Below are 13,485 nucleotides of genomic sequence, written 5' to 3' on the forward strand. Positions count from 1 at the left end.
TTTCAATCCTACATTGTATCCACGCAAGATTTCACTTTTAAATAAAGTAATATATATATATATATATATATATATATATATATATATATATATATATATATATATATATATATATATATATATATATATATATATATATATATATATATATATTAGCTTCAATTACTTTAAACAATAAAATCAGGTATCCTTCCATTCCATAATAATCATAATAAAATTACTATAACCAGCAGAAACACTTAGGCTGGTGGCACCTTTGTGTATCCGCTGTTTGAATTACATAAGAACTGAAAATGAATGTTAATATACTATGCATTAAGTTTGGAATAGTAGCAGTTAGTTTGTAGAAGGTGGAGATAAAAATTGAATTGTGATAACTTTTTGGTAATTTAGTGATTAGATGGTAGTGAAGGGAGAAAAAAGTTGTGACAAAATTCTTATTTATACGCCAGATTGACATGTTAAATAATGTCATAGAAATCAACATATACACAATATTATACACATTTTCTTATGACAATGAATAATGAAGAGAGTCAATGATTGGAAACTCTATGTCGATTAAAATGGAAGTAATACTCATATAGTTGTTAGAAATAATATTTTTTTGTCTTTTAGCTAAGGGGTATAATGCTTTTGGTAATGAAATATCATTTCAATTTCTCTCTCATGCTATTTCTATAGAAGGTTGGTTCTACCTTTAATCAGAGCTTTTTATCTTTCTGGTAAGTTGATAAGTGCTGGTAGAAGTTATTCATTTAAATGAGTAAAAAGGATTAGTTGAAATATGTTTGAGTAGTTTGTTAAAATGGCGAAAAAAAAACCAGGTGAGACAAAGATGTCTGAAAAACGTGTAAAGCAAAACATGGTATCCCCTCTCAGATCACATGAATTTATTAGAAATTTTTGGTGCTCACAATCGAAGGTGTTACGCTAAAGTTGATGCAAAATTCAATTTTTTAACTATAGACTCTGCTTTTAGGTGCCAGACTCCTTCCCAAAATTTCAGTATACACAAGAAATCAAATGGCCTCCACTTGCGTGTTTCATCCTTTTCTTTTGAAAATTTTGTAAAATTGAAAAAAATACAATTCCTTCGAGATATACAAAACCAATCACACTAAATCAAACTTCAAGAAAAAAAGAAAAAAAAACTTTCTGCAATAATTCCTATTAAGAAATTTTACAATTGTGATTTTATCTTTAAACAACCGAAAATATATCTAACTTGACCTACCCAACTAAGCAAAATTAGAGGTTACAGAGGGGGAGGGACGGGTACATAATCAAAACTGCAGGAACATGGCTGCAACATTGAACGCTTCAAATAATAACAAAATTAAAGTAAATCTCACAGGAGAACTAAACAGAGAGGCACCACCTTCTAACTTAACATATACATGATAAGCAACAACAACTTGATCAAGCAGCTACTCCCCGATCCCTTCCACGACCACGGCCTCTTCCCCTTCCACGACCACGGCCTACAAAACCATCAGATAAAAATTATATTAACAGGTCTACCAAGGTAGCAACTAACTAGGATGAGAACTCCAAAAGGCTGATACAAGAAGGAATAAAATAGAAAGGAGGAAATTAGAAAGATATCAAGGAAAACTGTCTGAAATCAAATCAAGTAATTTTCTTCAGTTTCTTTTATAGCCTGACTTTATCAGAGGCGCCATGTAATGCAAACAGCAATAAAATAGGAGTTAAAATCAAATTCATCCACTATGTAACCAATAACCCAATCAAAATGTTATCTGATAATACAATAGTAATTTAAACAATAACTTTCATCAACACGCACGATATCTAAATTTTCTGGACTTGCATGCTTACCACGTGGGGCAGGTGGAGCATCATATTCACCATAGTCATAGTACCCAACTGGCTGGGCACCATATCCTCGTCCTCGTCCCCGAAAAGCACGCCCTCTGGCACGGCCACGGCCTCTTCCACCATAGCCACCACCATAGCCACGTCCACCATCCCAACCATCACCATATTCCATACCTCCATTGTAAATTCCTAAGCATAACATATTATTTCCTAATAAGCAGCTTTTACATTTTAGAGAAACCCCGACTAAAAGTTATAGAAGCATTTTATGATCATTGCATAATATATAACAGTCAATTAGTGAAACAAAGTACCTCTACCCCGGCCCCTTCCACGACCACGCCCTCTTCCTCGCATCCTTGGTGAGGCTTCTACATCAGATCAATATCAGTCAACATTCATTCACTCTTTGAAATAGTAAAAGAAAAAACTAATCAATTCACCTCCTTCCTCTTCATATTCATTTAAAGGTTTTACTTGATCAACTGGAAGAGGAGGTTGGTATCTGCATGAGAAAAGCAAAGTTAAAATCATTCGAACAATGAAAATTGAAAAGCCAAATTTTAGAAAAGCAAAAAATGAAAACTGCAAATTTATAATCATCAGAATCGAATACAATAAAAAGAAATGAAGTTGAATATTTCTATCATTCACATGAAAGTCAAAAAGGTTAAGTAAAACAGCACAATAGAAAGGGTCTTTACTTAAAATCCAGTATCTAACATGCTCCCACATCCTCATTACATTATTGATAATTTTAATTGTAGAAGTCAGATGGCAGGCAAACAAGGAAACATATTAAGTAAAAATTCACAACCGTAACTCTCCAAGCTTAATGAAATTATACAGACATAACACTTAGAAAATAATATAACAACCATTGGTTTCAACTTAGAAGAAATCAAGGGATTTATGACTTCATGTGACAACTTTTAAGACAATTCTCTCAAATGTGTTCTAATAAAAATCCCTTGGTCCTTCAAATTCTTAATTTGATAAAACTACCTAAAGCTTGTGTTCCAATAAAATAGTCATTCTCTATTCAAACAGATAGTAAGATGTATTACAGTATTCCAAAATGTTACAACTATGGTTGTCACAATATCTTAAGCACTTTACTTAGATCCCATAATTTTTAGAACTATAACTATAGAGGAATGTATTACCAACCAATAGATGTATCAATATAAAATCTATATACATAACTGATCGAAATCATAAATGATTGTGATTCATCAAAGAGAATAATGAAACCAATCTTAACTAGATATCTAGCACCTTGTCTCATAAATAAGACCTATTAAAATACACGGCATTAAACAGCTACATTCAGAGATACAGATGACAGACAACAACACAGAAGTTCTTACCCTGTGGAGGACGTATCCAGTTCCTTTTTTGACAAGGTAATTGTGATCATTGAAACATGGCGAGTAGTCTCCAAACTGTTCAAGTATAGAACAACCAAAACAATCACTCCCAAACACAAGTTCAGTATATGACAAGGTAGTATATAACAAACAATAATACATACGGAAGAAGGCCCTCTTCAAGTGGTTCCCATGTGTCAGTTATATCAGTTGATCCAATTACGGTATTTTGATGCAAACCAATAATCCTTCTCTGAAACAAATAACAAAACCGTTAGAACTCGCAAAAGTAATATGAATAAAAGCAAATCAACATATTCCATACGGATATTGATCCTCTCACCTTGATCAGTTCAGCAATCATTACAGTCTTATTTATTGCTCGTCCCATTGCTTTGAGAACAATTTCATTGGATTCTTTCTCCTATAGAAAATAGGTGTGGAGCAAGATAATTGTTAAAAATAATAAAAATATATTGGTTTATTCTAGATAAAACGATATCATGCATGGATCACACCAGAAAAAAAGGGAGAAACCTTATCACCAGCAGAAAATCAATGAAAATGATGAAGTAGAAAAATAGAAATAGTGAGAGATAGGCCCACACAACAGTAAGGCGCTAAGCAGGAAGATTACGCTAACAACTAGATAATTTATATGGTATTGTTCGTTTTTTCAGTTCGTGAAAGGAAAAGTCATCAAGTTCACAAACAAAGAAGTAAAGGAATATCATCTAGAGGATAAATTTGGCGCAGGCTTACAATCGGGGTAATTTTCATGAATCATATTTCTACAGAGAATTGTAAAAAAATCCATCCTTTAAATCTTATCTCAGAATGACCCGCATAGCATAAGCTCTATTGTTTTATCTATTACATACATAAGTCACGTTAATTTACCAGAATATTTTCTTCATTGGTTGTGCAATTTTTTCTACTTTATGAAGGGTTTTCTAAATTTTTTTGATTGCCAACTGCCAAAAGTTCAGTCCACCCCTCAACATTTTTCTGTTATCAGATTCTTTACCTGTTAATTGTCGATGCTTGTCAATTCACTCCCGTGTAGGGATAAGATTTTCTCGTGTTTTTCCTATGATCATATTTTCAATTACTAGGTTTCAGAACGCGTGTTTGAGAGAGAGAGAGAGATTCCATTTGCGAACCAAGCGCATGCAAAAATATCAAGGGTTCACTAAAACTTCATTCTTAAAAATCCCTCCTTGATGTTATCATTCCAAACAAATTTCAATCTACTAACACCAATTTAAGGCGATCCAGAACAAACAGTGTAAGAACACCACACCACACAGCATTAATCCGATTCGAACAACCCGAGCAATAGTCAATTACATAAACGGCAAGTTCAGGACAATTAATTTGAAAAAAATAAAAAAGAAATGACCCAATAAAAATGCAGGGAGGGGAAGGGGAAGAGAGTGATGGTAGAAGTAGAAAGAAACCTGAAAGAGTGTGGTGGCGTAGGTGATGTAATTCCTCATTCTTCCTTGAGTAGTAACGCGTATCTCGTTCTCGTTTATTGGAGTCTCAGCCTTGGGCTTCTCTACCCTCTGATACCTATCCATCTACAACAGAACGCAAAAGGAAATAAATTTCAGAAACAGAGTGAAAGGAAACTGAAGGGTGGTATGCTATGCTAGGGTTTAGAGAATGATCAAATCTGACATACAGTTAGTTATGTTGTGCGATAGAAGAGGGATAAGATATGATACGATACTCTATATCACTCACTCTCTCACTCTGCTTGAGTTGACAGGTAGGTTTTCGGAGTATGGGTTTGTTTGTTCGTTCTGTTGAATTTTAGATTCAGGCTTGGAATTGAAAGAGAGAGAGAGAGAGAGAGAAAGCGTGCGTACCTGGTGAGGTGTGGCTGCACTCTGCGTATGGAAAGAAAAGTGTAGTGTACCAACCAAGCAGAGGAAAAAGGCTTGTGAGTAGGGCTATGACGTTGCGGTCTTATCGCCGAAGAGACCGCCAAATTAACCTTCTTCTTTCTTTCCCTTCACACTATGGCCTTTTCTCTTTATTGGGCTTTTCTCCTTCTCGGGCCTCCCTGCCTAATCCGGGGCTTCTCCATGCACCTCTAACCCTTTCTTCTGCACTCCAATTTCTTTTCAAATTTCCAACTAATCCTTTGACTTTTAACAATTCAAATTAATTAACTTTTTTTTAGGGGTGGGCATGGATTGAATTTTTAATGATCCAATCCACATACATTTTAGATTCAAATAATTGGATTAGATTTTCAACCCAAATCTATTTTTTTATCAAAACTAGTTCGGATTTTTTTAAAATCCAGATCCAAATATTTGGATCAAGATTTAAATCCAGTCCAGATATTTGGATCAAGTTCAAAATCCAGAATCCATTTTTTATAAAAGAAATTTAAATTGAATTTTCTAAAATTTGTGTCCTTAAGGTTAATATGACTCAATCCGTACAGGTCGTTGGGCACAACTCGTCTGAGTTGTCAGGCCGACCCATTCTAGTCCATATGAGTCTTCAGGCCTGTCGGGCCCGTTTTGGCCATCAAGTCTGCCTAGCTAGTTCGGTTCTACGGGCCCGCCTAGTCCGTTCAATTCTTCGAGCTCGCTTGGCCAATTCAGATTTTTGGCCCCGCTTGGCCAATTCAGATTTTTGGCCCCGTTTGGCTCGTTCGGGTCTTCGGGCCCGCCTGACCTATTTTGGTCATCGGGCCCGCCTGACCTGTTTTGATCATCGGGCCTGTAAGATCCGGGAAAATTAAATAGTTATTTAATTAATTATTTAATTAGGACGGATAATGAGAATGTTTAAAGCAATAAATGCGAGGAGCTATGACATGGAAAAGTACTAGCTCATGTGGTTGAAAGTACTTTGGTTGTGTGTGAGGACTTGGGTTCGAGTCCTATGTGTGCCACTTGGATGTTATTTAAATTATGTGTTTTTGTGTGATTTTATATTGAACTCGTATGGATCATGTTAAACTCTTAAAATTGTAGGATTTAGCATGAAACATGTGTTGGTTGAGTGGTTTGGCCTTGGTTTGGTATGTGCGTGAGTGTGGGTTCAAACCTTGTTGAGAACTAACTTACTTTTCTTTTTGCTAAATTTCATTAATATGAATATGAAGGGGTTTGAGAACCCTAGCAGCCAATGAATGGGCAATTCAGAGGGCTGGACGTAGCTTGAGATGCGGCTTAATTAATCATTAAGCTTTATTTTACTTAAATTTTCGTTTAGTGGTAAAGAGGGGTAATTAGAGAGGTAGTTAGTAAAGGAAAGGAAGAGAATTAGCAAGAGAAGGAGTATTGAGACAGGAGCGTGGGCGTTGGGTGGAGAACATCTGGTCTGGACGCATTACAGAGAGGAATTGGGAGGAAGAACGGTGTAAAAGGTACAAATCAAGAGAGGAGAAGGTTTTACTTCAAAGCACACTCATCAATTTGTGTTTGGAGCAAGGAATCCAGGTAAGGGGAGTTGTTTTTAATGTGTTTGATTCGTGCTCGATTGGTCATGTACTGTATCGTGTAATGGCATGAATTTTTTCTCCTTTTGACGCTGTTTTTCTGGAAATTCTGGGTTTCGTCCAGAAACCGCCTGGCGGGTATGAAGGTGCCGCCAGGCGGCGCATCAGTAATGACCATTCTGGGTTTTGTAACATGGGTTGCCTGGCGGTGAGCATGAACCGCCAAGCGATGTGTGGCACTGTCGCTGTGTTTATTGTGTTTTTGTTGAAATTGTGGCATGCGTGATTTTCAATTGGATATTCTTGCATGTGTAATTGGATAATCTGTGTTATTTCATGTGTTCTGAGGTTTTGGGTGTATTAATAATCTGATTGGAGACAAGAGAGGTTCGTACGGGAATCAAGGAATGGTAAGAGTGGTAGGCTAAATAGGATTGCTATGCAATGAGGAAGAAGTATGATAAGTAATTGAATAATATAATGACGTGATAGTTGTTAATCCATGCTGAGTGAATTGAGCCTGAGATTGGGAATTGGTTAGGACTTGGAGGGTTTTGGGTATTCGCCTGTGCAGGAAAAGCTGAGATTTCATCATGGTACTGGAATGCCGCCTGGCGGCGTTAACCGTGTCGCCAGGCGATAGTGAGACGTAGACCTATTTTGGGCAGAGATAGGATGACGTGGGCAGGAGGCTATTTTGTGAGTTCTTGGTGATGGGATGGAGAGTGAGGATTTGGAGTAGGTGAGGGTATTGATATTTGGGCAACATAGAAAATAGAGGAATAAAATACTGTGAGGATTAGTTAAAGGGATGGTAAAGAGTAAATGTAAAACTAATCATGGTATTGGAGTTGTACATAAGGAAGGAAAGGGAGAGGGGAGAATTGTGGTTACTAGAACAGACTTCTGGAAACGTGGAAATTGTGAAATTATGACTGTCTAAGGTTGATTAGGATTAACCGATTTTAGTTAAGGATTGGAGTGGTATACTCAATAGTGGTACTAATTAGTTAAGTTATATTGCATGAGGGGTTATGAAAAAAGGATTCTAAGTCGGAAGAGAGTGAAGGATGACTTAATACAGTGGGGTATAATTGGGAATGTAGTTGAGGCTATTAAATTGTGGACTGTGTTATTAAATGAGGGGATTGATCGGGGTGAGGTACCTGTATTTGTTTACCTATGATAATGGTAGGTTCGCCTATGTGAGGGTTGAGAGTGGGGTTCTTATGTGATCTATGGAAGGGATTTAAATGGTAAACTGGATTAACTGGAGTGTCATAAACCAGAAAAATGTTGTTCTGGTATGGCGCCTGGCGGTCTATTGATAGCCGCCAGGCGATAGCCCTAGCGTGGGAGGGTCTGCACTGAGAGGCGCCTGGCGGCAAGGTGTGCTCCGCCAGGCGGTGACGAGAAAACAGTGGGGTCTGGGAGAACGCTGGCGCCTGGCGGAAGGTGAATACCGCCAGGCGGTCTGGAGTAATTTCGCCTGGCGGCGTGTGGGTCTGGCCAGGCGGAAACGCTGTGTTCTGTGTATTTTGGTGTGCTGTTTTTAACTGAAACTGATGCTTTGCTTGGATCGGGAGATGCTGTGCCATGAGCGGGTAGGTTCATGGATGGTGTGACATGTGATGATATGAGCGGGGAGGTTCATATCAAGTTACTCTCACGTGGGGATACGAGCGGGGAGGTTCGTATGTTCCGTGCTCATGTTGAGAGATGCCACGTGCGGGGAGGTACGGGGGCTGGTGGATCACATGTGTTGGACTACGGGCGGGTAGGTCCGTAGAGCAGGACTACGAGCGGGGAGGTTCGTAGAGGCAGGACCACGAGCGGGCAGGTTCGTGTGAGCATCAGATTCCCGAGTCCAAGGCTAACCAATTGTATGACTTGAAGACTGTTAAGTCTTGGGGTTAGGGTCTTGGCCAAGATTTATAGTTAATGACTAAGATGGGTAAATGATCTATCCTGTGATTACATGCTTATTATTTTATTTTCTCAGCTCACCCTTTCTGTTTGTGTGTGGCGATGATCGTGTAATTCGTTACACGGGAGCAGATGTTGATACAGGTGGTGCTGAGGATGCTCAGATGGCGGAGTGAGGGCTAGCATGGGAGTAGTGCTAGGATTTTATTAAATTGTAATTTATGTTTTAAATGCCATTTTTGGGAACTTGTAACACTTTATGAATTGGCTATGAGTTTTGGCGCGCTAACTTAATGAAACGAACTTTTCCCGCGTTGGGATTTTTATCGAGATGATTATTTAATGAAATTATTTATTTTAATATTTATTTTTTTAGTAATATTCCCTAGGGATGTTACAAGGCCCGCCTGGCCCGTTCGGTCTTTGGGCTCGCCTAACCTATTCGAGTCTTTGGGCCCGCCTAACTCATTAAGGTCTTCGGGCTCGCCTGACCCGTTCGGGTCTTCGAAACCGCTTGATCTGTTCGGATCTTCGGAATCGTCTGACCTGTTCGATTCTTCGGGCCCGCCTGGCCCGTTTGGGTCTTTAGGCCCGCCTAGCCCGTTCGGGTCCTCGGGCTTGCCTAGCCCATTTGGGTCTTCAGGTCCGCCTATCCCGTTTGGGTCTTCGGACCTGCCTATCCCGCTCGGGTCTTTGGGCCCGCCTAGCTTGTTCAGGTCTTTGGGCCCGCCTAGCTTGTTCAAGTCTTTGGGCCCGCCTAGTCCATTTGGGTCATCGGGCCCGCCTGGCCCGTTCGAGTCATCAGGCTCATCCAAATTTTTCGCGTCGTTGGGCCCGATCGACTCGTCTGGTTTGTCAAGCCCGCCTAGCCCGTTCATATATTTAGGCTCGTCCAACCTCTTATGGTCGTCGGGCTCGCCCAACCCTTCAGGGTCATCGGGCATGTTCGGTCCGTAGAGGTCGTCGAGCAAGGTTCGTCTTAGTCTGAATTTAGCCTAGTCTATCTCAACCTTTAGCCTAACCCAACTAAAAATTTAAACTTAAAATTTAGATTGGATTTTTTGGATTATATATATTTGAAAATCTTGATTTATAGAATAGATATCCAATCCATAAAATATATAAAATGTAGATTAGATTGAAATCTATATCCATTAAATGGATTTTAAATGAATTGGATTTTTAATAAAATAGATTTTAAATGGATTGAATCAAAGCAAAAGCGGATTGGATCAAGAAAATTAGATTTTTTGCCCACTCCTACTTTTTCTCTCTCATCTTTGTTATTTAAGTCTACTACCCATCTAATCTCGCAACCCTTATTATTTGAGCATATTATATGTGGGTCACGGTCTCTCTTACGAATTTTATTTTTCATGATTAAAAGTATATTGAATGTCAAAATTCGATATGCATAATCACAGATTTCGAAATCCAAAATAAATAAAAAAATTAAACTCACCCAAAACATCCGATAGAAATATTAACCGAATATCGAAATTCGATATATGAAAGAAATTTTATGATGTATACCGAATTTTAATTAACATTTTTAACTTATTAATTTTGTTTTTAATTTTTTATGTATAATTATACAACATTTAAAATATACTTATAAAAAAATAATAAAATAATTTAAAATTAATTTAAAAAATATATAATATTTTAAATATCGAATATTGAAATCCATAATAAAAAAATGAAATATGTTTTTTAGAAATTGGACGTTGACATCCTGTGTAGATATAAACTAGATGTCGATATCCAGTAATATAAGTTGAAATCCGTTTCTTTTTTCTGGACGTCCGTATGATTCAAATCCTAGTATATAATCTTTTAACCATTGAGTACATGTATGGTTCTTTGTCTTTTAACCATTAATATTGTTCTATGACTGGATTCTTTTAACTCAGGAAAAATGATTAGGCAGCAGAGGACAAAAGTGATGTGCCAAGAATGAATAGGTCAAAAGTTGGATCGAAAGCTATGCTCTTGTGACACTATTCAATTTCAATCTTAAACCTCCTATATATAAGTAACACACTCCCCTCCCTCCACTTGCATTCTAAAGGCATGTTCTCTTGCATGGATGTAGCTGTTGAAGGGAATAAGCGAGCGCGAATTCATTTTCAAATTGTGTTCCATTGCATAGATGTGGACCGATAAGCGAGTACGGATTTGAGGGATGCACAAGTTTTTTCATCCATTATAAAAGAAGAAGATTAGCGAGTATTATCGACCACATTATCATATTGCCCTCGTTTTTACTTTCACTAACTTTCATACAACTTATCTCCAAATCTACTCACTTTACCCTCTAAATCCACTCAAAAAAACACAAACATTCATTCACCCACCCATGAGATGACAATCATAGTAAAATCAAGAATCAATGTCTTGATCATGCTCACCACTAATATATGAAGAATTGTTTCCAAGAAAGTATCCATATAGTCTAAGAAAGCATGACTAATATTACAAATTTTCTATCATGTTATTCAACAAAATATAAATAAAAAAAAACTATACATTTTTGTCATGTTAATTTAGAAAAAAATTGTTTATAAGACGATTACTTGAGTAATTTACTATAAAGATTATAGTTAAAGATTAAAGTATCAACATATATAACTTGACAATCAAATTAATTAAACATTCAAACTATTCAAATATTATTGAGCAACATTCTAGCATTTAAAAATATGAAATTGTGAACATATATAATAGTAGTAAATAATTATTAAAAAAAAAATTTAAAAATTAAAAGAAAATTTAAACAAGTTAAAAAAAATTGTAAAAAAATGTTGGTGGGTTAAGTGAGCCAACCCACCTTCAACCCGGCTCGAACCCATTTAACCCGTGGGTTAAGTGAGCCGGGTTGAGTTCAACCCATTTTTGAAAAAATTGAATTTTTCCCAACCCAACCTGGTTCGAACCCGTGGTGAGCCGGGTTGGCTCACGGGTTGAAACCCATTTTGACATCTCTAACGTTAAGGCAGCCAAAGGGGCTGAAAAACAACTCCATAATGACCTTGAATGGCAATTATCATAGGCATTAAACCCAATTTTCGTTTTTGGTTAATAAACTCTCATTTAGACCTAATTAAAAGGAAAATTGGAGATGATAAAAAGGTTGTGCGTGGCCTTTGATTATACTGCACTTTAGGGAGAGAAAAACCAGAGAGAAACGTGAGATTAAGTGCTAGCCAGGAGCTGAATTGGGGGAGAGAAGAGAAGTTATTCTTTGATCAAAGGAGGAGGCAAGAATTTTCAAGTTTAGCAAAGGAAACCAGGTTAGGGGAGTTGGAAAATCGTGCTTTATTGTATATTATATAATTGCATGAACTGTATGTTGAATAGGTGTATTTGAACTGTCTAAATTGTATGAAATTTTACGTTTCTGAAATTTTTCCAGAAACCGCCTGATGGGTAATGACTGGTCGCTAGGCGACTCATCCTTTCTGTGTAAATTTTGGGTTCTAGAAGAAGAACCGCCTGGCGGTACACTCCCGACCGCCAGGCGACGTGGGATCTGTGTGCCAGTTCTGGATTTCTGTTTGAACTGTCTATCGATGATGGATTTCTGCTAGGCGACACGAACCATTTTGGGGTTCTGGGGCGATTTTGATCATGGGGAAACCAGGGTTATTCATTGAAGGATGGTTTGATGTTGAACTGACGTCGAATTTCATGCTATGGATAAGTTAATTCGAATGAAACAGTGTTAAGGTTGGAAATACTGAGGATTTTTGTTGCTAGACAAATTAGGGTTGTAATTTTAAGGGAAAATTTGTAGGCAATGATTGAAAGAATGCAATTGGGACGAGAATCGTATGCCATGAGGGTGAGAAATGGACTGAAATCATAGTTGCAGCAGGTCTTAGGGTTCATAGAATTTGGAGGAATTGGTGTTCCTGGAAAAAAATGCAGGAACCGCCTGGCGGCTCTTAGTTTGCCGCCAGGTGCCGTACCAGAGTGCAGGATTTGGGGGTTCTTGGTGTGTTTTGGTCGGAAGAAACCATCTTAGCTCATGAATGATATAAGTTTGGGGGTTGGGAATGATCTAACGGAAAAACTGAGGTACAAACTTAAATGGTTTAGGGTGATGCAATAGAATGATCCGGACTCAATTGAGGTTAATGGTATGAATAGAAGGTGCATAGAGGATACTTAACAGAAGTAAAATTGTAAAGGATTGGTGAGACAAGTATTATGTACTTCAGCACATGTATAGGTGAAAGTTCATAGGGTAATTTTGGGTTTGGTAGTTATGGAATAGAATAAGGTATAGAGACTCATGGAATCATGTAATAAGAAATGTGATATCAGTAGTGTTGGAAGAAGACCCTATAACAGTAGTAACTGGCTTGGCATTAACTTAAGGATAAGGAATTCGTGATTAACAATAGTATGGAAATGAGAAAGCTTGATTTGGTAATTGTGATGGTAGTAGTAGAATATGAAATGCTATCAAATTAGGGAGTGATGATTAAACCTCACAGTTGTTAGTAACCATCTAAGTTATAGGATACAGGGATAATGACCAGATGAAAATGATGTGAGAAATTGTGCCAGACTAGAGCAGAAACCAGCAACGTGAAACACTGTCATGGCGCTTGGCGGTGATGTGCGAACCGCCAAGCGATAGCGGTGACACAGTAGGTTCCCTGGACTTGGGACGCTTGGCGGCAGAGAGCTTTCCGCCCGGCGATAGCTGCTACAATAATGGCACTTGGAGCTCGTGCGCCTAGCAGTAAGGGAGGTTCCGCTAGGCGATATCTACAACGAGGATGAATCAGAGGTGGTACGTGTCCCTCGCCAGGCGGTCTGGAAGTTGGTAGTGCCTGGCGGTACGTGTCCCCCGCCAGGCGATTTTGCTGT

The 13,485-nt window shown here is 38.0% G+C and overlaps 1 protein-coding gene across 4 annotated transcripts; it reads right to left on the reverse strand.

Moving 5' to 3' along the window:
- Positions 1-1,131: 1,131 nt before the first annotated feature.
- Positions 1,132-5,232, reverse strand: LOC114196316 (ribonuclease P protein subunit p25-like protein). 4 transcript variants are annotated; one of them, XM_028086919.1, is made up of 9 exons: positions 5,087-5,232; positions 4,673-4,795; positions 3,556-3,636; positions 3,377-3,465; positions 3,213-3,287; positions 2,286-2,347; positions 2,157-2,213; positions 1,843-2,031; positions 1,132-1,484 (listed from the first exon to the last, which is right to left on the reverse strand). In XM_028086919.1, exons 2-9 carry the CDS (start codon positions 4,793-4,795, stop codon positions 1,423-1,425), a joined length of 738 nt encoding a protein of 245 aa, XP_027942720.1. In that variant the 5' UTR covers positions 5,087-5,232; the 3' UTR covers positions 1,132-1,422. The 4 variants fall into 4 exon arrangements, with proteins under 4 accessions (XP_027942720.1, XP_027942721.1, XP_027942722.1 ...); XM_028086920.1 differs by lacking the exon at positions 5,087-5,232 and adding an exon at positions 4,900-5,085; XM_028086921.1 differs by lacking the exon at positions 5,087-5,232 and adding an exon at positions 4,962-5,080.
- Positions 5,233-13,485: the final 8,253 nt, after the last annotated feature.

The sequence above is a fragment of the Vigna unguiculata genome, chromosome 9, assembly GCF_004118075.2.
Source record: "Vigna unguiculata cultivar IT97K-499-35 chromosome 9, ASM411807v1, whole genome shotgun sequence".
In the NCBI taxonomy this organism is placed as follows: Eukaryota; Viridiplantae; Streptophyta; class Magnoliopsida; order Fabales; family Fabaceae; genus Vigna; species Vigna unguiculata.